The 27,497-nt window shown below is 44.7% G+C and overlaps 1 protein-coding gene across 3 annotated transcripts in view; it reads right to left on the reverse strand.

Annotated features, from left to right (window-relative positions):
- Window positions 1-258: 258 nt before the first annotated feature.
- Window positions 259-27,497, reverse strand: part of Ranbp17 (RAN binding protein 17) — a 319,336-nt gene continuing 292,097 nt past the window's right edge. For 2 of the 3 annotated variants that reach the window (XM_052759010.1, XM_052759009.1), the window contains 3 exons: window positions 6,143-6,241; window positions 4,211-4,338; window positions 259-2,025 (listed from right to left, as the gene is read on the reverse strand). In XM_052759010.1, the coding sequence (XP_052614970.1) occupies window positions 1,929-2,025; window positions 4,211-4,338; window positions 6,143-6,241 (324 nt within the window). In that variant the 3' untranslated portion in view covers window positions 259-1,928. Of the gene's footprint in view, window positions 2,026-4,210; window positions 4,339-6,142; window positions 6,242-27,497 lie in introns of those variants that run through there. The other variant, XR_008222563.1, reaches the window with a different exon arrangement.

Genomic DNA, 27,497 nt, shown 5'->3' on the forward strand with positions numbered 1-27,497 from the left:
CTTCCTTCCTAATGTGCACAGTGAGAAGGGAGGTAGTGTGGGTAAGTAGGCAGTCCATGCTTGCTGACTCTTCTCCAAGTGGGCTGCTTACAGAGTGCTCTGTGAGTCAAGCATTCAAGTCCACTGAGGCACAAGGGCAGAGGCGGACCCTGCGTCTCAAAAAGCAGCTTTCTAAGGCCAAGCATGAAAGAGGCTCTCCACCTGCTGGAACTCTCAGGTGATACCTGGCTGTGTGGCAAAGAAAGGGGAAACGCGCCATCCTCTTCTTGTGAACATTTTAATGCAAACAGTATAGTGTTTCTAGACCCTGGGCATTTGTGAAGAAACAGCACTGGAATGGGATAAGCATTTGTAGTTTTTGTAGAATGAGTTCAGTTATAACCACCCTGCCCCAAACACCCCAAATCCAAGATGCCAGGCATTGTGGCCCATGCTGGTCAACTTCACTGAGGAGACTGTAGCAGGAGAGTCACAGTATGCTCCAGGCTAGCCTGGGCTACACAGCAAGGCTCTGTCTCAAAAAAAAAAACCAAAACTAAACAAGTTAAAAACCAAACAAAAACCAAAGTGAAATTCTTGTCAAGCTCCTTTGAAAGCTGATGTTTCAAAGTACAGGATTTGTCTTCTCTAGGAAGTTATATTTCCTAACGGAGTGGGGTGGAGTAAGGTTCAGGCTCATCTGCCATTAAACACCACAAGCAGTCTCATCCAGACCATAATTTCCCCTGACTCCCTTTTGCACATGGAAGACAATCACTTTGAGATAAACTTAGGTGGCTCAATTTTATATGACAAGCCTGTTGCAAAACTCAACTATCAGGAAACATTTGAAGAAACACTAGTCTGAGAAACGAGATTACAACAAGAGTCTGTGGATTTCTTCCCTGCAACAGGGAGGCCAAGCTTTCATGTCTTATCAGAAATAATGGGCACAGTGTTTACTGTAAGCCTGAACCACGAGGACAGCAGTGAGATAGGAAGCCCGTTTCACAGTGGCAGTTTCAAATGAATAGCTTAGTTATGACGGGTCACAAACTGTAAAGGCCTTCATTTCCTGTGTTTGGATGAAGTCACAATCCAACAGTGGTTAAGAGTGTGGAGGATGGACGGCGGCTACTCCATCCTCTGGGAACCCGACAGCCAGAACCTGAACTGCTCTGGGTGGTCCAAGAAGGCAGGGCTGCTTCCAACACTACATGCCACCGTCAGCTTCTCTTCCAATTAAATGGAGTCAAAAGGACTAGCTAGGTACTGGTGCATCCAGAACTTCTTCCTGGGGCTTCCAGAATCCTAAGGACATCTCTCTGCAGGCAGCAACCGCACAGCTTAATTCTTCCAGACTGAACCACTTCAGATTTATGCCAGTGGAGAGCAAACATTGTTTGTAAGTCGTTTAATTGTGTTACTGTCTCTCAACTTTATCAGATGTTGCTGAGGCAGAGAGGCCTATGTGCAGTCCTGGGGATGCTTTATAGCACTCCCAGGCTCCTTCTAAATGCCCACAGCCCAGAGTCCCTAATGTGGCATTTTCCAGATGTAAAAACTACTAATCCAACAGGTTCAAATGGCATTTGTCTCAATTCAGGACCCACACTGAGGGCTGAATCTTCAAATCAACCTTGATCTCAGAGCCATGAACTAGGTGCTAGCCTGGTTTATTATGTTCTTTGGTTAAATATAGTTTCTGGACCTTTCGGCATTGTGGGAACCCAGATAAGACTGAAAACATGTTCTGCTTTGAATACTGAATTTACACTGTATGTGCACTATTATAAATTTTTATAATTAGGTCAGACTTATAAAAATGTAGGGCTTTTGTTGCTTGTTCTGAAAAATACACTCTTCTGGGCTGGTCAGCATCGCAGTCTGGGCCCCAGGCCTTCCAGAGTCTCTTGACAAAGGAACACAGAACGTGCTCAGGAGCTGGGTCAGCTCATCATGTCCAAGCTGCATAGTTCAGTGCTGCCATCACTACGCAGGGCCTCTGCCACATCTCTTCTGAAGACGGAGAGGTTCTGTGTGAACCTGTGGGAAGAGAAGCAGTGAGGGTGCAGGCCATGTGAAAGCTGGAGGAAGGGCCCCGTGGAGCTCAGGACCCAGGACCCTCCTGCAGGGAGGCTCCTCAGAGCTGGGCGCCCACTTTGCCACCACTCTCCTGCTACCAGCGCCATCCCCACCCCCTGAAACAAGAGTCCCCACCAAATCCATTCTCAACAGTTTAGGGAGAGGGAGCATCTGAAGCTCTACTATCCAAAACATGAACACATTTTTTACACTATGTCTCAAATACTAGATTGAGCTTACATATGACTACTTTAATCATTACTCATCTTCCCAAAGGTGGGTATTAGAACCTTCACTAAAACCCAATTTAGTGAATGGAAAATGAGGAGGCGGCAGTGGAAAGTGGTGGCTGTGTGGAAAGTCTGTGAAGCCAGCAGTCAGAAAGCAGAGGTAGAGGGTCATGAGTTTCAGTCTGAGGCGAGCTGGCACTATTGTGGTGAAAAGAGTACAAGCGTGCAGTGGGTGGGTGTGTGCACACGCTCAGTTGGTGGAATACTTGCGTACTAGGCAGTGTGACTCCCAGAACTACATACACTGGGCACAGTGGCCTGTAATCCCAGCACTTAGGAAATGGAGGATCAGAAATTTAGTTATCCTTGGAGTCGGTGGTGTTGTCAAGCCTGATGACCTGAGTTAGGTCTCTGAGACCCAACTCCTGCCAAGCTGTTCTCTGATACGCCCAACCCCAAATAAATGCAATAATAAAAAATGATCCTTTTCTATATATTGAGTTTGAGACCAGCCTAGGCTATATAACACTGTTAAAAAACCTAACAAGAGGCACTGGGTTAGACCACCTGGGTCCAAATTTTGGTTCACCACTACCAGTTAGGCAGCCTGAATGAATAACCACTTGTCATGGTACCTAATGTGAATAACTACTGTCTTGAGGGAATGCAGGAGCGACTCTGATCAAGGCAAAGAGACAATGCCTGAAAGTGTCTCAACACAGTGCTGGCATGTGGACGACAGCCGGTCTGTGTGGCCTCTCCTTCACAAGACTGAGAGGATGGCTGCACCCCTGCACAGAGCAGCTCAGGGACGCTACTTCAACAGCCGCCTTTCCTTTCCAGTGTCTGAGCTTGTCCCTTTCTGGATGGCAGAGGATTACTTGAGACTTCAATGAACGGCCAGGAGAAGGTGTCTGCACCCCCAGCTGACCTTGCTTTATTACCACAGCTCATACCTGGCCACATTGACAGTGTGTCCTACAAATGCTATAGTGTTTGATGAAAGGTCAGCGGGGTAGCTTCTCCCTGAGCACATTTTCTTCCTTATCAGTGACTACTGTCTGTCCCATCCTCTAGGATGTAAATTCCATGAAGCCAGGGACTTGGAACAATTTGTTTACCATGGGTTCCAAATGCCTACAGTTTTATAAACTGAATGAATGATTCATTCATAGTGATGAGTTTGGTTAGATCTCACTGGCCAATGCCATCGGTACTCTTTTTTTTCCTTTTTGTTTTTCGAGGCAGGGTTTCTCTGTGTAGCTTTGCACCTTTCCTGGAACTCACTTGGTAGTCCAGGCTGGCCTCGAACTCACAGAGATCCGCCTGGCTCTGCCTCCCGAGTGCTGGGATTAAAGGTGTGCACCACCACCGCCTGGCCGCCATCGGTACTCTTAAAGGGCAGGCAGAGGAGGAAACCAACACTTAGCAGGAAGAGCCGTGCTTTACGACAGTCTGTTGTCTAAGCACTACAGCCAATGCGTCACCAGCTCCTTCTTACTGTGGAAGAGAGCAGCAGAGAAGTGGCTGCTTTTCTGTCACACAGCTTACAGATGCAGGGATAACATTTAACTGGGGTCTGTCCACCCTTGAGGCCTGTGCTTGTTCAAAGGCCAGAAGTCTTTCCTCAACTCCATGGACAATGTGAGCTCCCCTTCATTTGCTCTTTCCAATTAATTATTTTTCACTTCTTTCCTGTTGGATTATAAACTGCTTAAGGGCAAAGGCTGTATTTTTAAAATCTTGGCATCTATGAGCAAATACCCAGCAAAATGTAGTGACTGGAACTGACCTGGGTCTAAGATCACAAGGTGTAACGGAAAAGGTGCATCAATCTGTGAGCTGTGCTAACTACAATTCGATTATTTTCAGCAAGTCTGAATGCCCCTAGAGATGCCCCACTGGGCAATGCTCACCTGTCTCTGTTCTTGACAGACAGGTTCTGTTCCACTCCTTCCATCAAGTTCCTGAAGCACTGGGCAACGACTTCCTGCTTGGGGAGAGGCTGGCTGTTTATCAGACTTGCTCTCAGTTCACTGAAATACTGTTGGGAGACAGATCAGTGTCAGGGTCAGGTCCCAACTCCAAACCTTTGCAAGAGACCAGTCCAGCTGGGGTCTACCTGCGCTCACTGATGCTCAGGGGTTTTCATCCAGGTCCATACTGAACTTTCTATCCTTAGAGAAAACTTAAGCTGCAGAAGCATTTCTAGGTGTACCTTGCATCACCCCTGCTCTTAGAGTCTCTTGCCTGTGACTGCTGTATTGGCCCTACTTAGCCTGATGGAGTCTTTGCCTCCTCTGTGGGAGACTGAACCTGGCCTTCTGGGGTCTCAATTCTACTTGTCCCAGGAAGGCTGAAAGAAGAAGGGCCCCAGGCTGAGGAGGACTTAACTTAATGCCCAGGGAACACTTGGGATGACTGAAGGCCCAGCCATGGGTCTCCCCTTCGGCCTCATCATCTTTCCTGGCTTCAGTGAATCACTTCTCAAAGAGCTCTGGGCTGTGTTCCAACTTTGTCCTTCTGGGTTACATGGGTCTGCTCTGCTGAGGCAGGCACTAGAGGGGCCTACTTAGTTCTGGAAGCACTTTCTGGCACTATGAATAGTATCTGTCATACCTGGTCACAAATAACTGCTCAGCCCCCCACCTCTTTCTGCTGGGGTCTGTGGTCTTGTATACAAAAATAAGCTCTGATGTTGAGCAGTGCTCCTAATCACTGGAAACAGCCGATTCTCGGCAAAAGACAACATCTTGCCAGTCATTTGTTTATCTCTTCAAGTCTAAGCTGTATGATATTTAATTTCCATCATACATTAAAACAGCTCATATCAAAAAACACACATAATTAATATGTAGTCAGACTAATACTTAAATACTATATATCAGAGGCATTATACTTAAACCACAATGTCTTCCTGAACAAGACTGGGAATGCACAAAACGACTTATTTTTCCCTTTTATAATGATGCAGTGACTCACACCAAATAGAAAATTATTAGTTTTTCATCCTAAACCATGAAATATTGCCTCCATCAGTAAAGTATAATATTGTGATGTCATAAGCTTTTTCTAAACACCGAATTTGCCCTTATTCCCTCTCAATCATTTTAAAAGCACTGCTCTCTTTCATAGAGCTTGGGTTTAAATCCCAATAACACCGAGGGAAGATGAATGGCAGTGCTATTGAATGTGGCTAAAATTGGATACTTCAGCACAGGTGAATGATGAGACAGCTCTTCTCTTTTTGATATATTTTCTTCTTCTATTAGTTTCCTTCCAAGGCTGGGATTTTAGTTTGAATTTTAATGTATGCGGCTGCCTCTAATCTCACTGTCTTTTTCCCAGTACTATCTTATTGTATAGACAATTCATTCTTCCAAGCAGTAATGCACTGTTCCTACTGACTGCTGAGAGGCCAGGGCAAGTTCCAAAGGAAGCCAGGGTGCTTGGGAGGCGGTCGGGTGGCCAGAACACTGAGGAGACCGAGGTGCATGCTCCCCGGATGAAGGATACTGGCCCTATGCATGATCCCTCAAGGGCTGCTGCTGCCATCTCCTGTGGATCGTGTCTGGGGTCCCCAGATATAAAGGGAGGCTGGAGGAGAAGGCAAAAGGACTGTTGCTCAGAATTCCCCTGGAATGGCAAGGGAAGTGAAGTGACTTTGAAATACTGCCAAACAATCCCCACAGCCAGTGCAGTGTGGGCCTCTGTGGCCTCTGCTAACTCAAGAAGACCTGAGTCAGCCTTTGGGGAAAGGCCTTCCAGGTTGTCAAGACCCATCCTGTGGTCTTCAGTGTCTAAGAGCCTCTCCCTCCTCCTGCGGCCCTTCCTGAAAGCACACTCACCTTCTCATTGAGCAGGATGAGCCCCAGGAGAGGCCTGGATACTGACCACTGGTTCCGACAGTCTTCAAAGACAATGGTGTTCATAAGGACAGACATCATCTAGAAGACAGAGTCACATGAAAATTGGGACCCTTGGCTTAGAGCTGCTTGAATCCAGACTCCTCCTATGTGCTCCTTCCACCCTTCCACTGCCTGATGACAAGAGGGCTTTTCCTGGACAGTCGGCTCTCACGCTGGAAGCCTAGAAGGCTATGCAAACTCTGGGCAAATCCTCTCTTCCCCCGAGGAAGAGTCTACCACCAAAAGCTTGGTGAGAACCTTCTTGGTGAGCAGAATTCAGAGGCCAGAGCCAGGGGGTTCAGTCTCTGCTTTTCAAGCCTTATATGCTTTGCTCTACGCTAGGCACCACGCAAATGCCCAGCTCACCTTCCTGTCTGCTCCTCACCTCATTGAACAGTTCATGCTATGAAGGGACATCTCTCTGTAGCTCATCACTGAGTGGAATAAAACACTTTCCATGTGACCCCAGAATGGCATGTTTCCTGCTAGCTCAGGAAACATGTTGTTTTTCAAACCATTCTTCATTACTCACTCAACGCTACATGTACATACTTATCCAGGCTCTTCGCTTCCGAGTTTATAAGGCCCATGGAAGAGATAACAGGACATAGGCATCTACCAGTCTCTTCTTATCTAGGACCTCAAAGCTTCTAGGGAAGTCACCGAGAGAAACAGTGGGAAAAAGATCTAGGAAAAGAGCAGCAGCCTGTGGAGGGGGAAAGAATGTCTCTAAGTTGTTCAAGGGCAGTCAGGGAGGTGCCATGGGGCAGGTAACAGCTAAGGGGTTCCTCATAAGCAGACAAAGGGGTAAAAGGAAGGTGGGAATGGACATGGTGGGCTCGGCAAGAGTAAGGGACCCCGTGGCTAGAATGGAAGACCATGCTGAGGAGTCTGGACTTCATCCTGAAGGCTCGGTGGCTAGCGACGGGCTTGTGACCAAGGGGAGACATGTGGAGTGTGCTGGCCAGGAGACACAACAGGCCAGGGGTAAGGCCACTACACCAGTCCAGGCAAATGCCAGGAAGTGGGCTCAGTTCTTCCACTGCAGCAGCCTGTCTGCTCCCAGAGCTCAAGCTCTCCTGCCCAGGGAGGACAGATGAAAGGGCAATTACCCGGCAAGCCCCACAAACACCACCCCAACTAGGCTTTGATGACTTGGTTTGCGTTGAATGCATTTGGTGTTATCGTTTGGCAACCTCCTTTTTGCATAAGAATATATGTGTAATGCGTGTGCGTGAGTATTTATATGTGTACTATGTGAGGGTGAAGTTGGGTATCTTCCTCAAACTCTCCATATCATTTGTTGAAGCAGTAAGTTCATTATTACTGAACCCACAGCTTGAAGGTACTGCCAATCTGGCTGGTCAGCTTGCCTGCCTCCCAAGTCCTGGAGTTAGAGGCAGGCAGGCCACCACACTCAGCACTTACGCATTCATGCAGGTGCTAGGGGTCTGAGCTCTGGCCCCCGTGTCTGCACAAGTGCTTACCTACTGGGCCATCTCCCTGCCCCTGGCAAAAGTTTTTGGTGATCTAATTTATCCTATAATCTCCAGCAAGTAACTGAACTGCTCTTGCTGTGTCTGTTTTCATTAGCTCTGAAGAGGGAAATAATCCAGCCCAAGGAAGCTCTGAGAATTAAATGTGGTGGTGTTTGAAGACTGTTGCAAAGCACACATGCTATAGACACTGCAGGCACAGCATCCCGACAGTAATGTGCAGCTCTGCAGCTCTGCCAGCCGCCATCCCCTCCACCATCACAAAGATCAGGCTGGTTACAAACGAAATCTGCCAATCTATATAGAAACACAAACACTGCACGTCCAGGCTCTCCGGAGGGGCTAGAACTCCATGCCTGGCATGCTGAACTCCAGGCTAGAACTCCATGCTGGGCATCCTTTGTAGATTACAAGTTCCCATGAACAATCTAGCAAGCCACCCAAAGTCATAGAGCACAAATTAAATTGACAAGCAAAACTAACAGATCCACGGAGACAGTCTAAAATATTATGGGCTTCACAATCTGAAGCAGAATGGATATTTTCATGGAGAAGATTAAAGTTAGAGGCACCAAATTCTTCCAGTAACTGACAAAGCATCCTGGAGTGATGTGCCAATTACTTTATACGGTCCTCTCGTGTATTCATTTGTCTGAATGCATGTATTTATGTCTGTAATAAGTAAGGAGATGTTTGAATAAAATACTTTTCTAAAAATAAAGTTGGCAAAAATGGATGATTTTTTTTCTTTTTTACTTTTCTGGAAATACATAAAGTACCTAGTAATCTTCTTTTTTTTTTTTTTTTTTTTTTTTTTGGTTTTTCGAGACAGGGTTTCTCTGTGTAGCTTTGCGCCTTTCCTGGGACTCACTTGGTAGCCCAGGCTGGCCTCGAACTCACAGAGATCCGCCTGGCTCTGCCTCCCGAGTGCTGGGATTAAAGGCGTGCGCCACCACCGCCCGGCCTAGTAATCTTCTTAAATGGCATTGACGTGGCAGCCAATTTCCAGAATTATTTTTTCTAATAATCTTAGAGCGGTGGTAAAACAGTCCAATCAATGGGGCGAATTTCTCTGGCATCTCAGTTCTCTTCCCCACCAATGGGGGAATACTGGGCGCGTTGCTGAAGCACAGCCCCTTTCCCTTGCAGGCAGTGTGAGGTTTGATGGGTGGTCTCTGAGGTCAAGGACACCATGAGTCAACACTGAAAGGAACAGTCTTGGCTCTGCACCCACCAGCCCACATCCTGTCACTAGGTGCCATGAATACTTGGTACAGTAGCTGGTATCTAGTTCTCCAAGGTCTACTCCCTCCCCACATTGCTACAGGGATGGGTGGAAGGCCGTTTTAAATGCACTTTGGCTGCATTTGCCAGGGCCTATACTCCAAACCATACACGTACCCACTGATGTTATCCAAGCAGCCGTTTTGCCAAAGCAGGGATGGGATTACCTTGGAAGGGGAGCTGTCTACTTAGGAAAATCATACTCTACATGACTTCATTTGATTCCTCATTCCTCACTTGGTTCCTCCTTACAGATTTTGGCTGGAATTTTGTTCAATGATGTGGTAGCACAGGCATTAGACTCAGAACTGAGCCCAAGTCTGGCCCTGCTGTTTAACCCATGGCATTTGCCTTTATGTCCTCAGATATAAAGTAGGGACTGTGACAGGGATGCTGTGAGAAATGATTTCCTATGTACAACCAAACATCTGGATTGTGTTTGCCACATACTATGCCTTAAACATAATGTTCCCATACTGAAACTGTAGCTTCCCTCTGGTGTAAGCTAATGGAATTGAATGGCTCAAGGAAGAATACCAACTCACATCTTGCTTAGAGAGGTGAGGGAGATTACTATGGTCTCCTCAAAGTTATCTAACTTCATGTAGGGTTGTAGTTGTAGAAATAACCCTGAGCAGGAAGAAGGCCAGAAAGCACTGCATTTGCTTCTCTGCGGTATTAGCATGGATTTGAACAGTGCTCTGTTGCAATCATGTAAACACATTTAAGCACAAAATTACAAATGTATGGCCCAGAAGGAGAAGTGAGGATGTGTGATCTCTGTCTATACCCTGACAAGGGCCTGAGTCACAAGTATAGAGCAGAGCAGATTCCCCCCAATCCCTCTGGGCCACGAAGCAGTCACTGAAGAGACACTCTCCTGCTTGCTGCTCCTGCTCTACTGTTTGCTGAGGTAAAACAAGTCAAGTGCTAGCTTACGCTGGGCTGGGCACTTTCCTGCTAAGACAGTGAGTGTCAATTAAAGTGAAGAGCACTACACAGAAAACTGAACTTGTGGCCTTAATTTATGGCTAACACATGAAATGGTTAAACATCTAAACTATAACAGACAGTTCACTTCCAAGGATCTTGTTTTTGAAAACATACTGAACCCTAAGCCAGGAGATCCCAGGAAGGGCTGTGGCTGGGGTTTCAGGTCACAGAGGCCAAAGTCTGAGGCATCACCATTTTTACCCCGTAGTACGCAGTGCCTGGTGAGCTTTCTCGCCATCGTTTATGGAGTCTGCTGGGCGCTCAGCACACTGCCAGGCACTTGCATGTCTCTATTCTCAACTAACCCTGGGGAGAGCATTAGCCATCTTGCACTTGTATACACTAAGGGCCTGAGGTCCCAGGGAATTCACTTGGTCAAGGTGCTGCTAGGATGTAAAGGCTAATTCAGGTCATGTGCAAAGGTCTGCCTGAATTCACAGTGCCAGCCTGTGGCCACCACCCCTCAGGCTGTTCTGAGGCTCAGAGCACCTGGCAGTGACTGGTTCTTCCTGCAGACTTCTAAAGACTGACAGGAAAGACTCACTCTTCCACCCTCAGTGGCCTCCTGGACATGTCACCCTTGTCTGCTCTAGTGGCTTCTGGTTGCTGAGTCATGTAGATGTTGAAGTCCCGTGGTTAAAATCCAGGGCATGGCTTCTGAAACGTTTTCAGCAAATCTTTCTGCTTCCCACCCAAAATGTTTACAAATTTAGTTAATATATTCACAGACTGTGAAAGTGAACAAATAGCAAACTTAGGAATATCTCTGGAAATTGATACACTGAACATTTCATGGAAAATAATGATTCTCCTCCCACTGAGAGTATCTTAATTTAAATTAACACCATAGAAATCAGTACATTAGGCTAATTTTCTCTGGGTTATAATATTTCCTATAAAGTAAGTGTTTTCATGGCTAGCACATGAGCATGCTGAATACTGTAACTAACACATATTCTGTAAAGCTGTAAGAAATAGACGAAACAAAACAAAACATAACTAAGATTCCCATTTTGTCCCCATTTGAATTCCACAGAAAAACCAGTCCCGAGAGGACGTGTGCTGGTCCTGAGTAGACTCAGTAGATCCTCAGTCTACTCAGGGAACTCCAGCGCTTTCCTCCCTGCCCCTGGCCCCTTGCTAGTGAGGCAAGTGGAAAACAGGCTTTATCCTCTGATTAACACAAAGGAGGGCTAACGAGGCCAGGGCACGGAGTGAGTGTGCAGAGAGCAGCCCTGTGCCTAGCCCTCGATGGCTGAAGGGAGACTGAAAAAGACAAGCCAGTGTCCAGTGGCGGACAGGCTGCTTTGTGTGTTAATCCACACCCCAGCCGAGCCACACTGTCCTGACTAGGGTAATGCCCTAGTGGTGTTCTGAGGAACAACTAATAATAAATGCAGCCAACTCTTAAGAGCTACCCTGCGCCTGGGGAATGCACCAGCCTTTCAGAAGGCCAGTGAGAGAGGAGAGGAAGACGGACCTTACCAGTAACACAAATAATAAACAAAATGAAACAAAGCGAAGCACCCCACCCCACACACCCGCCTGAATAACGCATAGGATTTGAGAAAGTAGCGACATCTCCCTGTCTCCACAGCAGTTCTCCAGAGCACCTGTCCCAGTCAGAGGTTCAGGTCAGGGAGACAGAACACAGCTGAAGGTGGATATGCTTCCAGGCTTTCAGTGTGCTGGAGGAAGGGAGTTTCTGTCATTACTGAGTGCTGTTCCGAGGCCACATGCACAGCAGATATTGAAATGTGATCCTGCTCAAATTAGATACTAGACGTCTTTAGGGAAGGAGAATCAATTGTTCCTTCGTCTGCCATCTTCCTTTGTGATATTAGTAGATGTTATGAAAAACGAACAGAGTGGATAAATACGCACATATTTCATTATATTTTTCTGCCCCTCCAGATTAACTGAGGCCCATCACCTAAGTTACATTAAATTTAAAATATCTGTACATATCAAGCAATCTCTACATGCTGATACTATTTTTGCAGTCTCGTAATTGAAGTATTTAGCATTTAAAATGAAAAACAATTGGATGAAATATGAGATGAGGTGAGCCTCCTATCTGAAGAACAAGTCTTCAATCAATTATGGGTGGCCCGGCTCCCCGGAGGCTATCCGGGAGTCCTGTCTACTTGGCCTTCACACAGCGTTAGCTTGGATCTGAAATTGGGGGAAAGTGCTTTAAAGTCACCTCAGGCTCAGTGAGGTCAACTAGCTTTGGTCACAAATGAGTAGCACTTGCTCACACAGAAACAAACAGTGCCCTCCTCAGGCCCCTCACAGAAAGATAAGGGACGCTTTTGCTCTAAGTGATGAATTGTCTAGAATATTTAAAAACTCTTGCATTGAATGTAAAATCTAAGGAAAAACACAACCCAGCACCGCTGTTCTTTCAATTTTCTCCATTACCAACTTTGTCCCTACTTCTCAAAACATTCATTTTAATCATGGCTTATTGGGGAAAGAATTACCTGCCAGTCTCCTAGCTTATGAGAAGGTCAAGTAAGAATGAAACTTCAGGATTAATTAATTGAGAGTACTGCATGCAATGTGTCTATTCTGAATGCTATAGCACATATCACAAGGAAAACAGTTTTATTTTGCAGGGTTGAAATAAATTATAATAAATTATTCATTTCAATGGCAGAGATGTACTGGAGCGCAACAGCAGGAAAATTGACTACACTACACTGTGAGTCTCAATCCTGAATCTTCATTATCCATCTGAAACTTTTTACATGTAGTAAATCATATTTCAAGTGGCTGCAGATCTCATAAAGCAGCTTGCTACATTAAACCAGAAAACCCAGGGTACTGGAGGCTGCAGGCTTGCCACTCAGCACTATTTGGGTCTCGGTCTCTCTCTCTCTCTCTCTCTCTCTCTCTCTCTCTCTCTCTCTCTCACACACACACACACACACACACACACACACACACCCCTTGCCAATATCAGATAGAATTGTTTCAATTTGATGTTAAATTGAGCATCACCTGTCAAAAACAGTGTCTAAATGTCCTGTGGGTGGGAATATTGGGAAGACCTGTGTCATTTCCCTTAGTTTTCCTTCAAGTGACACTTATTTCTAGTTCATAGAAGTACTTGGGTGACTAACACGGAAGCACCTTTGAGAACCTCTAACGGCGGCTTGAGAGACTAGTGAAGGACCATATGCCACACCTGGCTCCCAAGGCCAGCCTTATCTGCCCAGGGCAGGTGGCAGCTGAGTCCTAACCCTGCATGCAGCCTCCCCTAGAAGCACGGACACATTCAGGAGAGGAAATGACATGAGAAAGCCCCCAGGACACAGCAAGTGCTTGGCATGTTTGAAGAACGACTAGCCCTTGTATAGAAGGCTCAGGGTGGCATGGAATAGAGCTGAGGGTGAGGAGGAGACCCTGGCCCAGGCCCAAGCTATCTGCGACCTTTTGTGCCATGCTAAGAACAGATATGAGTTTGGGCCAGTACACAGCGGCTGTCAGATGGGGCCTGCCATTCAGAGCAGTAGTGACAAGGCTGGGGAGAGGGACCGGGGCAGGTGCAGACGCCAGGCAGCCAGCTTAGCTTCTGGAGAACTCCCTGGAGAAACAGTGAAGATGAGGAAGACTGCAACAGAAGCCAGGACAGCCAGGCTCCTCAACTCAGGTTCTTCCCAGTCAAAGCATTCCTCCTAAGAAAGAAAACTGGAACCCCAAACCACAGATAGACTCAGAACTCTACAAACAGGTGTCCAGATTCAAGCCTCTCAATAGAGAGAAGTGGTTGCCAGACAACGACTGAAATGTTCAACCACACAAATCCCTAGTTGGGAACAAGCAGCCATCAAACAGCCTGCCAATCGGCACAAGCATACAGGGCCATGAGGACACAGTGCTGACTCAGGTCGCTCAGAATCAAAGGGAGCGAGGAAAAGCATGCTACTTTGCTGATCAGTCACCACAGCATTACCCAATGAGTATCATATTTCACAACAGAACAACATATGCATGATGGCATGAGGGCCTCCCTTGTAGTCACCATCCTATAGGAGGAGGCTCAAAATTTCACTGCAGCTCATCTGATGGTACATTCTCCCTATTTCCTGAAGACACTGGGTTAGATGGCCCCAAAGATTTTCACTCACCAGTGAAGGATTATGTCACTTATTTTAAAAATGTTTTCATATGGGGAAAATGTGTTTAAGGCATTTCCCGTTAAGCGTTAGCCTAGTATTTACATTGAAACCATAGTGGGGCACTCTGCTTTTTCAGACTTGAGGTCCCCCCAATTATATTTTGAAATTAAAATATAATTATATAATTTCCCCCCTTCCCTTTCCTTCCTCCAACCTCTCCCATGTAGTCTCCTTGTTGCTCTGTCTCAAATTCATGGATGCTTTTTCTTTGTGTACACACACACACAGACACTCCTACCTAAATATATAAACACAACCTGCTCAGTCCATATAATGCTACTTGTATGTATATGCTTTCAGGGCTGACCACGTGGTACTAGAAAACCCACTGGGGGCTCTTCCCTGAGGAGATCATTTCTTCTGCTCTCAGCATTCCTTGTTCTTTGTCTAGGGTTGGGTCCCTGTGAGATTTTGGCTTTCCATGTTAGCACGTGTACTGGTGTCATCCTGCACTTCCTAGAAATGTCAAGGAGGTTACATCCATGAAGTCTCAACAACATGGCTTCCAAAACAAGGCATGAACAAGGAGGGCTTCTATCTACAGTCGTCTAAATGGCATTGACTGTACTAGCCCAGAGACCCCCTGGAGACTGCTCAAAGATGCTGAGAGTTGGGAGCTTTTTCCCTCAATAAATACATGAGCCCAAGGCATGAGAGACCAAGAGTGGGTAACAGAACTTCCTTCATGATCTACTCCAACATTTGCTGACACCATAGCTTGAGCAGGCTCTGAAACAGGACAAGAGTGGGTAACAAAACTTCCTTCATGATCTACTCCAACATTTGCTGACACCATAGCTTGAGCAGGCTCTGAAACAGATCCTGGGGATGGAGGTGAACAAGCCAGTGCCAGTTCTCACAGACTTGCAGCCCAGTAGGGAGGAGATTCACAGTACAGTACATTAAGTGCTGCAAACAAGCCCACCCAGGGCTTTGAGAGGCCAGAGGATTCCCAACTCTGCTGGGGTCGGGGCAGGGAGGGAGGCTTCAGAGAAGGGGCCATTTGATCTGCTCTAGAGAACAAGCATTCTGACAGGCTGTCAACGGAGAAGGGAGAAGGAGAGCAAAGGTGTGCTGGGAAATAACGCACTCTGTGGACTGTGCAGGGAGTTAGGAGAGGCTGCTAACCGAGAGGGGTTGCACCTGGTGAATGGTGTCTGCAAGAGAAAGCAGATTTCCATCCTGCAGGAAAATGAGTGTCCTCTCTCTGGCAGTGATGTAGTATGAAGTCTCCATAACCACTGCAGCTGCTGCTGCTTTCTCCCTGTTCTGAGACAGGGAAGCCACAGCCAGAGGTCACTTGCTTGGCTTCTGTGCCCCAGTTAGGACACTGCTCATCATCTCCTGCCTTGCTGGCTCTGGTGCCAGTGCTCTGAGGAAGGGCACTGACATTATTTCCCTTGGCCCACAGCACATAACCTAATAGTGTCCCCTGTCAGGAATGGTTCTTCTTGTCAGGAAGCTTTTTATTGATGTTCAACCTTCATCCTCCCTTTCTTAATATTATCCCATTATGCCAATACTCCATTGTGCCATGCTAAGTAATTCCCTCTCCTCCTGGCATTTACATCTTCCAAGTATTTATAGACTTATCAAATGCCCCATTTAGTTGTCACTTAGGCAAGCTATACATATTTAGCTTCTTTAATCTGGCCCCATAAGCCAGCCCTTCCATTCTCCTAAATCACTTGAGTTACTTCCCTCCAGATTTCTGTCAATTTGTCTTCTGCTTCTCTCTAATGCAGGGGAGCTGAGGAGAGCAATGGGGGGGGGGAGCCTTTCTTCCTCTGTGGGATAAGAGCACATTATGCACCTGGAATGGAACTTCTAGTTTCCAAAACAGCCTGGGCCTCTGTAGGGATGGATGATGGCTCCTTATCTCTACAAGGCTACCACCAGCACATACGTTATCACCATTTAATTACTATCTTCTTAACACTCGATGAAAACATGCTGCACACACTGCATACCTGCTGTATACCAGGCATTGTTTTACAGAATTTTTCTTCTTTTTCCCTTCCATTTTATTTCCCATATTTAATCACTGCTCAAAGAATTACTAGGCTCTTATGTGTCGAACACTTCTGGTCAGAGCTGAAGATGTTCTGTTAGTTAGCTTCCTATCACTGTGATCAAACTGCTTTGACACACACAACTTAAAGGAGCAATGGTTTATTTTGGCTCATGGTTCCAGAGGGCTCAGGTGATGGTGTCTTGGTCTCAGGGCCTAGGCAGAACACCATGTGGTTCAGGAGGTTCCTAGCTTACAGTGGTCAGGAAACAGAGAGACAGGGATCAGCCGGGCATAAGATCCACCCAAGGACCAGCTGCTTGTGACCTATTTCCTGCAGTTAGGTCTTACCTGCCAAATTTCCAAGAACCACTAAAATAGTGCTGCCATTTGGGAATAAGTAGTGAGCACATGGCCCTGTAGAGGCCATTTCATAGTCAACCATAACAGGCCTTGAGGAGCTCATGTATTTATTAATCTCTTATCGTCCACCCATCAAGCTGTTCCTTCTAATCTTGGAGAAATCATCCTGAATGCACTTATCTCTAATTGCTGCTGAGTGGAACTGCTGTGTCCATCTGAACTGAGAGGCCACATTAAGTATGGGCAGTAACAGAGAGAGCTCTTGCTCTGGGTGTTCCTTATGGTGATCTGCCTTGAGGCCCAAGCCACTTCTCTTCAAGCCTGGCACTTTCTATTGCTATCTTTCATGGTGGTGTATTATTTCACATTCCTGATTCACAGGAGCATCAGGAAGTATATACTGAGGCATTTTTCTTGTCTTTGGTACCCATGTCCAGGTGATGTAGGACACTGAGGGAATGATGGGATGGGAGAGACTCTAAGATTGTGAGTCTTGGGCCACATGAGTGGCTTGGCCAACTGATCCTAGAAGCCAGTTCAATTACCCTAGGAATTCTCCTCTGTAGGGTGGTGTGATTCTCAAAGGGGAAAATGATTCCAAGGACACATGGTATGCAAGTCCTCATTAAATAGAGCATTTTCAAAGAAAGGCATTACATGAAGATGGAATTTCAGGAGCCCAAGACCACTCAGTATATTCCCCAAGCATGACAAGGCATATAGAATTCATGGCAAGAGTTCTTATGGGTTGCATGAGCACATGGGACAAGATTAACTCATGAAAGGTAGGCAGACTGCAGACAAACAAGTCTTCCTTTACGTACTATATGAACTTGGCTCCATCAATGGCTGCTGCTGGTTGAACTGCCTCAGAGTTACCAAGCAAATGATTATGAAGTGATATACTTTGGGAATCACAGAAAAACTTGCAAGTGTCTGAAAATCAGTTATCTTTGAAAAAACAAGTATGTCACCACTGGGTCAACCCTCACATTCCCACAACTCTGCTTTCCTTCAAGAAACTCCAAGGCTTCTCATTCCTTTTCACACTGCCACCCAGAGAAATAAAGGCAGGAGAAATCTCATCTGTCTCCCTTGGACAAGGGTGGATGGGTAAGAAGAAATGCTGGGAAGGAATGGTAGGTTAAGGGCCTGGGAAGCTTTTGTGTGGTCAAAACTGGATGAGATCTAGGAACAAGCAATTCTACCTATTATCTAGACCAGTGGTCCTCAACTTTCCTAATACTGCGACCCTTTAATACAGTCACTCAACCATAAAACTATTTTCATTGTTACTTTATAACTGTAATTTTGCTATTGCTATGAATTGTAATGTAAATCTCTGTGTTTTCTGATGGTCTTATAGGTGACCCTGTGAAAGGGTTGTTTGACCCCCAAGAGGGGTTGAGAGCCACAGGTTGAGAACCACTGATTTATATCCATCATTTTAATAAAATACTTAAGGAAAGCTACTTATAAAGAAAAGGGGCTTATTTAACTTTTTGTTTTGGAGGTTTTTAGCCCTAGACTGGGTTCTATTGGTCCAGCCTCTGAAAAAAGCCTAATGGTGGATGGTGCCACTTAGCAGGCACACCCAGAGGAGGGACCACAGCTCAAGCAGAAAGCAGAGAGGGAAGACCAGACTTCCCCCAAACTGCTTCATGGGTCAGATGATCTAAGGCCCTTCTTTCATCATCACCACCCTGGAACCAAGTTTCTAATGACACAAACCTGTGTGGAGATACAGATACATCACCACGGCATCAGGCACCACTAGGGCCGTACAACTTTGAACAAGTTACTTCAAGTCCGAGTTTCTGCACATTTCTCCCAAAGTTTACTTCTGGTGTGCCGATACTTTCAGGTTTAAAGAATCCACACCCATTACTGTTGCTATGAGATTCCAATAGATTTTAGATGCGACAGTATTTAGTGTATTAGTGAGAAGAGTTACTACGGTATTTACATTAATTCTTGCCACTACAGAGAGATGCCTAAAATACTGAGGAGGAATAAGGAAGAAGCGTTATGTTGGGCCACGAATCAAACCTATACCATCTTATCCCTTCACTCATTCCAGTGTGACTTTGAGAATCTTATCACAGAAAGAACTCTAAAAGGGTGAAGCACACAGGTACACCTGCAGACCTTGATAATCTGCCTGGTGTCATAGGCTTCAAAATAAAACGGTCCTATAAAAAAAGTCTCAGGCTGGGGCTCGAGAGATGGCTCAGAGGTTAAGAACACCGACTGCTCTTCCAGAGGTCCTGAGTTCAATTCCCAGCACCCACATGGTAGCTCACAACCATCTGTAATGAGATCTGGCACCCTCTTCTGTATACATAATAAATAAATAAATCTTAAAAAAAAAGTCTCAGGCTTAGACTCACATAGAAAGGATGTTTATAAATAGCAGGTGTTTTCTCAAGGGCAAGCAGTAACATCAAACCAAGGTTAGTGGTAGCTGTGCATCAAATATGAAGTCACATTATTGGTTGAATATCTTGTATTAGGTGAGTCTATAGTCATTGGCTCATTGGGTCCCCATAGGTGTAGTGGGGAGCTGTTCTAGCTATGACCTTGAAGCCCTGCTCCTAGTGAGGTAGCAGGTAACTGTTACACCTGCCTATGACCTTGAAGTACATGCCCCTGGGGCGTGGCTGCCCGGGACCCTTAAGACCTGGGATGCACATATGTGCACATGCCCTCTTCCCTCCCTCGTGGTTTTGGATGCTGGGACTTGCTGTGGGATGGTCTGTATGGCAAGTGTGTTGCTGATTGGTCAATAAATAAATCACTGATTGGCCAGTGGCCAGGCAGTTAGTATAGGCAGGACAAGGAGGAGAATAAAGCTGGGAAGTGGAAGGCTGAGTGAGAGACACTGCCAGCCGCCACGATGACAAACAGCATGTGAAGATGCCGGTAAGCCACGAGCCATGTGGCAAGGTATAGATTTATAGAAATGGATTAATTTAAGCTGTAAGAATGGTTAGCAAGAAGCCTGCCATGGCCATACAGTTTGTAACCAATATAAGTCTCTGTGTTTACTTGGTTGGGTCTGAGCGGCTGTGGGACTGGCAGGTGAGAGAGATTTGTCCTGACTGTGGGCCAGGCAGGAAAACTCTAGCTACAGGGACTGACCAGGCACATCTTGGAAGAAGATCAGTGTGGGACATAGCTCGGCTTTCCTGGACCCTACAATAAATACCTGTCCTATAGTGAGTCACCCCCTAATAAACTCCCTTGTTCATTAAATAGACTTCGTGGATTTCTCGCATTACATCAGTATCTATCTAAGTCAAGAAAGTTCAATATGGGAGGATAGAGAGATCTAAAAGATCTCAGGTCTACAATGTATTGCTTTCTGACTGGGCAAAAAAGTCAGGCCTCTCTAGATAAGACAAGGCATCCACTGGGATCTCTCTCCATCTCTGTCCTTCCACCACAGCTGTTTGGCCTTTCATTTGAGAACCTCTTAGAGTACCTGCTTCCTTCTCTCCTTCCAGACCAGCTACTGCTCTAAGCACATGGCAAGGAATGGGTGCTTTGGCTTTTTTGTAAGTGTTCAACCTATGTGAGACTTAAAGGTTGACAATCATCTAAGTGCCAGATTCTAAATCTATGAAGGAAGAACTGGGGATGGAGTTCAGTAGTAGAGAACTTGCTTAGCATATATGAGGCTCTGGTGCTATGGGAGATCTTTCTGTATGCTGTGAATACACATGGCTCTCATTAGTTAATAAATAAAGTTGTTTGGCTAATGGTAAGGCAGAATAAGGTTAGGCGGTACATTCAAACTGGAGATGGAGATGAAGATGGGTGGAGTCAGGAGACACTGTGAGCTGCCACAAGGAGAAGCAAGATGTGAGAGAACAGGTAATACCATGAAGCCACGACCATGAAGCCACGTGGCAATGCACAGACTAATAGAAATGGACTGAGTTAAGCTGTAAGAGCTAGCTATCGAGAAGCCTTAGCCATTAGGCCCTACATTTTGTAACTGATATATGCCTCTGTGTGTGTACTTGGGGCCGAGTGGCTGTGGGACTGGGTGGGACACAGGAAAACTTCCAGCTACACTCTGGGTTTGATTCCAGCAATGCAAACAAAACCACCAAACCCAGTAGAAGATAAGTAACACAGATTGAGCCAAGTGTTGATACTTTATGACTCACACCTTTAATTCCAGCATTCAGGAGGCAGAGGCAGGCAGATCTCTGTGAGTTCTAGGTCAGCTTGGTCTGAAGAGTGAGATCCACAATAGTCAGGGCCACAGAGATAAACCCTGTCTCAAAAAACAAAAAAACACCAACCAACCAACCAAACAGTTGGGGACTGAGCTGTGTTTCCAGGGTGAGAGCGCAAGCTCTGCTGTTGATCAGCTGCAGACACTTCACAGAGTCCCAACACCAACATTTAGACTATAAAATGGTTATACAAGTACTTCAGTGTTAAGAGGTTTAAATAGAAGCATGTTTGCAAACCCACATTTCAATACACACGCCCAGTATTTGTGTGTGTCTGTCTCACACTCAGCACAGAATCTGATGAGTCTGAGATGCTCCTTTCACAATGACTTCCTTAGTCCCAGCAAGCACATAGAACAACCGGGTTCCGGTAGGGCGATAACAAGGCCAGGTCCTCAAGCAGAGATCAGAAGGCTCTACTTTGGGCAGTGAACTGTGGAGTAAGATGATTTTAGGTGCTACCTTTGTATTTCAGAGAAACATTGCTCAGAGAGGGAAGATCGCACTCATATAAAAACTTGGTGCACAGTTTTCTTTGTGAAATATATATGAACGCTGCTATTTGCGCTCTCTTATCCCAAAACACACTTGTTCTCCACAGTACTTTCATTTTATGAGAAGCCTTAAAACAAACAACAAAGATGAAAAATCACTGTCAGTCAACAGACAAAGCTATCCCTTTTGAAGAGTTTGTTAAAAACCTTTCCAGAGTTTGTATCAGTACTTAACCTATGGAAAGTCTCTACAGTGACTTATTTTTTTGCAGAGGTTTAAAAAAGGATACAGTTACTGAGTTCTTTCTGTTTTAGTTTACAGATAGCCAATTATGCACATCATGACCAATGAAGAGGATAAAAACCATCTCATTTGCCAGAATAGGGTGAGAGACTATTATAGAGCTTGTCTAATTATTACTGGGCTAAGTCTGTATAAAGCCACATGTTTCCCCTTACAAAACATTCTCTATCTGCTCTATATGAGTGTGAAAGAAAAGAAATGTCTGTTGTTGACTTTCCACAACTCCTTTACTATTCTGAGAACATTTGCTATAGACTGATAGCAGAACTGACTGTGCTAAACTGTAGATAAAAGAACGATGACAGATTGCAGTCACTTTAATTCATAAAGAAAACATTTGGAGCCCCTGGGAATGTCAAAGCCAGCCACCGGCACCCAATGACTTCATGCTACGGCACAAGAGACATCATCTTTTCTCAGTTTGAAGACAAAGGCTAGTGGACATGTGGCTGTCCTGTTTATTCCAATTCTTCTTTATGAAATCTGTTTTTCTTTTTCCTTCCTTCCTTATTTTTAAAAGGACTGAAAAAAAGCATAATTCTTGGAAAGCATAATTCCCCTATTCTATAAACACACAAACAAAACTGTAAAATGACATCATTCTGCTTTCATTTAATTACTCTTGAAATGCTTTCTATTTAATATTCATTACTCAAAAGCTAATTTAAAAGAGAAAGAGATGTGACTTATTCAAAAAGATGTACTGTCATTCACAGCAATAGTTATCTAATATACAGAAGTTAATAAAGCAGATTAATCTACAAGTCCCTTTAAGCCATTCTTGAGTTTTGAACAACTGCCTCTTTGACCTTTCACCTTCACGCTGTGCACCAGTAGCAGGTGCCAGCTGTACAGAAATTATGGCTGCTGTGTTTGGAAGCAAAATCTGTTCTTACTTTGCTTCTGACCAGCAGCTGACCCTGTAGGAGTGATTGTTTCTGGTGCCGGCCTAAAGGCTACATAAACCAGTAGCAGATAAACAAAAGGCTACATATACCAGCTGCCTTGCCTAAGGGTACCATCCTGGGCTGACACCTCTACTCCTTCTCCAGCATCCCAAATTGCTCCTTGTTTGCTTCCATACATGCATTTCATCCTTGTTATTTTGTGTGAGGAGGGGTAAGGCAAAAAGACCCCTCCCCAACAACTCAACCCCCCTTTTGAACTTGACTTTTGAGTATTCCATGTCAAACTGTGCCATTATAATGCTAATATAGGCCTGATTTAGCAACTTTAATAAGAGGCTAAACCCTCTTGTAATTAGATAATAAAATTTTATTATGTATTTTAATATTAAAAGTCTTAAAATCAAACCCTTCAAATCATATACTGGTACAAAACTAAGGCACTTCACTATCACTGCCTCAGAAAACAAGAGCCTGCAAACACACTGTGGCTTATTTTTCACTCTCTGAAATGTAAACATGGAATTCCTATGTGGTGCAGTGAAAGCTCCAACACTCTTAATTATGTGCAGGGAAGAATGAATCTATTTGAGTATGAAGCACACTGTACCATTTCCAGCAACAGCATGAGATGATTTTGACAGTTATTTCGTGGATACAAATTACACAAGTATAAAAACAATCCCCATAATGATTAAATGCAGTTATGTACATAGGAGAATACCAGTGCAAATGGTAACATATTTAAATGGTTTTCCTTCATTAAAAAAATTATATATGATATTAAACCATCAATCACTGCAGAGGCACAGGAGTTTACATGTACTGTCACTGGCTGAAATAAATGACTTGGAGACTGGATTCTGGCTCGCTCAATATGGTCTCTTTGCTGTTGCTTAGTCACCCAACTCTCTGCTGGCTTGGGCTACATCTGGTGGATTCCATCCTTTCAATTAATAAGGCAAGTTATGCTATCAATGGATTGTGTCCTTCCACTGTGCTTAGAGGTGAGAACACACGTCCTCATGGGGTGGAAATCCTTTCTGTTCTGGTAACTTGAACAATACTGGCAGAGTTGTTTTTTTTTCTTTTCTGATCCACGTGTAGACTAGACATTTTTCCTGGACTTTTAGAAGGGCCATTTTATGTTGAGATATAATCTTAGCATTACCATCTGGCTTATTCTATAGTAGCAGTGTATGACCACAATAGGTGTAGAGCTAAAATTATGTCTATAGACAATATTTTGAAAATTAATATTTTGGGTATTTACTTTAGAGACATCCACAGACCACTGCAAGGAATCAGGCTGTGCTGAGAGGCCTGGACAAATGCCAAGATGTAGGAGATCTTTGAGAGGAAATGAGGTACACCATAAAAATGCATTATGTAAGTTACATTAATATGACATCTATGTTGCAGCTCAAACATACCTACAACAAAAATCAAAGTAGCAGACACACTGAAGAAAAAGATTAAGACAATAGTCATTCTTCTAAAAGAACACATGATTTGTTCTAAAATATCACTTTAACAAAACTATTCATCCATCCATCTATCCACACACATGCACACCATAGCACATGTGTGAAGATCAGAAGACAATCTGTGCAAGCTGGTTCTTTCCTCCACCATGTGGGTCCCAGGGATGAAAGAACAGTCATGGTCATAAGCACCTTTACCCCCCGAGCCATCTCACAGGCCCCTTACTTTTCTATTTTCAAAATTAAAAACATGGCTTTAAAAATTTGTCTTTGGTCACAGTGTTTTCTGTGTATGTGTGTGTGCGTACATCTGTGTATGATTACTGAGGTGTTAACTAGCCTGCTTTTGAGACAGGGTCTTTCACTGGCTTGGAACAGGCCAAACAGGCTAGGCTGGCTGGACAGTGAGCCCCAGGGGCCTACCTGTCCTTCTCCTCCAGTGCTGGGTTACAAGTAGGAGGCAAGACAAGCACTTTACTGCCTGAGCCATCTCCCAGCCTGAGTTTTTCACTCTTAAGAGGTTTATTCTCTCTTGGACTGAAATAATTATTTTATTAGTTTATGTACACAGGTGTTTTGCCTACATATGTGTCTGTGTGCCATGTACATTCAGTGTCCACAGAGGCTAGAAGATCCTCTGGAATCAGAGTTCCTGATGGTTGTGAGCAGCCATGTGGCTACTAAGACTTAAACCTAGGTCCTCTGGAAGAATAGCCAGTGCTCTTAAACTCTGAGCGTCTCTCCAGCCGCCCTGTGGACTTTTATTGCCTTGTTGTTACCTAGACAGGTTTAGACCTGGCCTTACATATTTTTACTTCATCCTTAGCAGTTAGATCTCTGTGTGTGTGTGTGTGTGTGTGTGTGTGTGTGTGTGTGTGTGTGTGTGTGTGTGTGTGAGAGAGAGAGAGAGAGAGAGAGAGAGAGATTCTTGACTTTTGCCTCAAACAAACCTGGTTATTTTTAAAATAACAAAAAAGCAAAATAAGAAGATAAGGAAAACCAAAATAACTATATTAAAAAATAACAAACAAAATATACTTCAAAAATTTGATAAAAATGCCAGCAAAAGCAGTGCTACAGGTTGGAGCTATGAGCAACAGGGAGCCCCACACTGGAGCTCTCAGCCCTGGAACTCCTGAGGGTCACATACTCCACACTCACACACATGGCCCGCTCACTGTTCTGAGGTTTTTGTTGCTGTTGTTTTGTTTTTAATTTGTAGTCAGTTTTCATTGCTACTTCATAATCGTAATTTTGCTACTGTTATGAATTGTATGTAAATATCCATGGTTTCCAATGGTTTTAGGGAACCTCCAAAGGGGTTGTGATCCACAGGTTGAGAACCACTGATTTAGAGAAATCTGACTAATACACTTGGTAATGGTCAGGAAAGGCACAGAGAGGCTCAAAGCAACCAGGTATTAGACCCAGAGCTTAAAAATGGCTAGTGGTTCCACTAGTTTGGCTATTTGTCCCTGTGCTTTTTCCAATCATGGTCTCAACAATTCTCGCTCATTCTTTCTCGCTGATTGGACTCCCAGAGCTCCACCTGGGAGGAGATGGGAATGGGGGGTGGGTTGGGGGAAGGGCGGGAAGAGGGAGGACAGGGGAATCCGTGGCTGATATGTAAAATTGGACTAAATTATAAAAAAAAAATGACTAGTGGTATCACTGGTAAAAGGTTCCTTGAGGAGAAAGGCTTTACCAGTAAGAAGTGGAAACTGGCATTCCATATCGAATCAATTTGAGATTAAGGATTAGACAGAGATGTGATGGGGTAAGGGAATGTTACATAGCACATTTACCTTTGTGAGCAGTTGCCGTCTGGATAGTCTCCTAGAGACACCAGGTTAAAGGGAATACCACAAAGTGGGCCGGAGAGATGCTCAGTGCTCAAGAACATTGACTGCTCTTTCAGAGGTTCCAGGTTTGATTCCCAACATCTACCTGGCAGCTCACAACCTTCTGTAACCCCAATTCCAGAGAATCTCATACCTTCTTCTGGCCTCCACGGGCACCAGGCATGCAAATGGTACACAGGCATATATGAAGGCAAAAATGCCTATATGCATAAAAATAAAAAAAGATTAAGGAAAAAAAGGAAACTTCAAAAACAACCTCAAAGATGACTAGGGAAAACTCACAAAGAACATCCTGAGGTAATCACACTATCAGACTGATTTCCTCACGGAACCGTCCTTCCAAATGTTACATCTTCATCACCTACCTACAGAACTAGTGAGTAGGGTTGGGTGTACACCAGAAGGGAGGGAGGCTCAGCTCTGTCTCAGACATGAGAGGGCTACCTGAATTCTGTTCCTAGTACCCATGTTAGGTGGCTCACGACCACCCATCATTCAGCTCCAAGGGATCCAGTGCACTCTTTTGGCCTCCACAGGCACTGCATCATGTGCGCGCGCGCACACACACACACACACACACACACACACACACACACACACACACACACACACATACACACGTGTATACTTATTTTTTTTTAAAGGATGAGCATTCTAAATCATTCTACCTTGCGATGATCCAGTGGAACTCACAATGTTCAACTTGCCTTATTATTAGTTTTCAAAACACAATATAATATACTTCCCTAGATTAGAAGCCACCAAATGAGAGAGCAGATAGCTTTGTGGGTGAGTACATGAACTATGGAGTTAAACAGACTTTCATTAAAATTTTAGTTCTTTAGAAAGGGGAGCAATGGGTGTGGGAGAGGAAAGGAGAGTAATGGGAGGTAACATGATGAAAACACATTATATAAATGTATGAAAATGTCATAATGAAACCCATTACTAGGTATAACCAATATATACAAAAAGAGGAAAAAAGACAAAATAGAGGGCTGAATGGCTTAGTTCTTTAGCGTTCAGACCATGACCTCAGGAAAGACTTGACCTTTTTCTGTCTCAGTTTCTGCATCTGTGAAATGATACTGCTAATTCCCCTCCCTGAGATACTTGATGATTATGTCCGACACTGTGGACACATGAACTGAAAGCAGTACCTGCATACTGTGAGGTTTCACATCTTACCAGAAAGAACACAGCGTATGCATGGATTTCTGTGAAGAGGACTAAGAGTATGGCAACATATGTGAAAACAACTGTCACAACATCTGAGTACCTCTTTCCCACTCTCTGTCTGATGACACACCCTTAGCTTCTTCTGAGTCCTTTGGCCAGTTATGAATGTTCTTTCCACCTGTTCTGGTACCAGTCTACTGCCATGTTTCCAGTAACGAAGTTGTAAATCAACCATCCCAAACTAGCTGGTCAAATGGAGGGTCCCCTTTTCAATTTAAGGATCATGAGAAAAAAATTCATTTGTAGAGTTTTCTCAGAGCCAGGAGCAAGGAAAGAAAGATGCAGGACGAAGGAACAGTGGACGAAGATGAGGTCAAAAGCATAGGAGCTTATTAAAACTACGAGGACAGGAAAAGTGGGCACAGAGAGGAGCTGAATGGGCTCTGAGAAAACTCTACATTCATTAATATTAAAAAACATGGCTAA

Source organism: Peromyscus californicus, unplaced genomic scaffold (assembly GCF_007827085.1).
Source record: "Peromyscus californicus insignis strain IS unplaced genomic scaffold, ASM782708v3 Scaffold_3__1_contigs__length_106647218, whole genome shotgun sequence".
Lineage (NCBI taxonomy): Eukaryota > Metazoa > Chordata > Mammalia > Rodentia > Cricetidae > Peromyscus > Peromyscus californicus.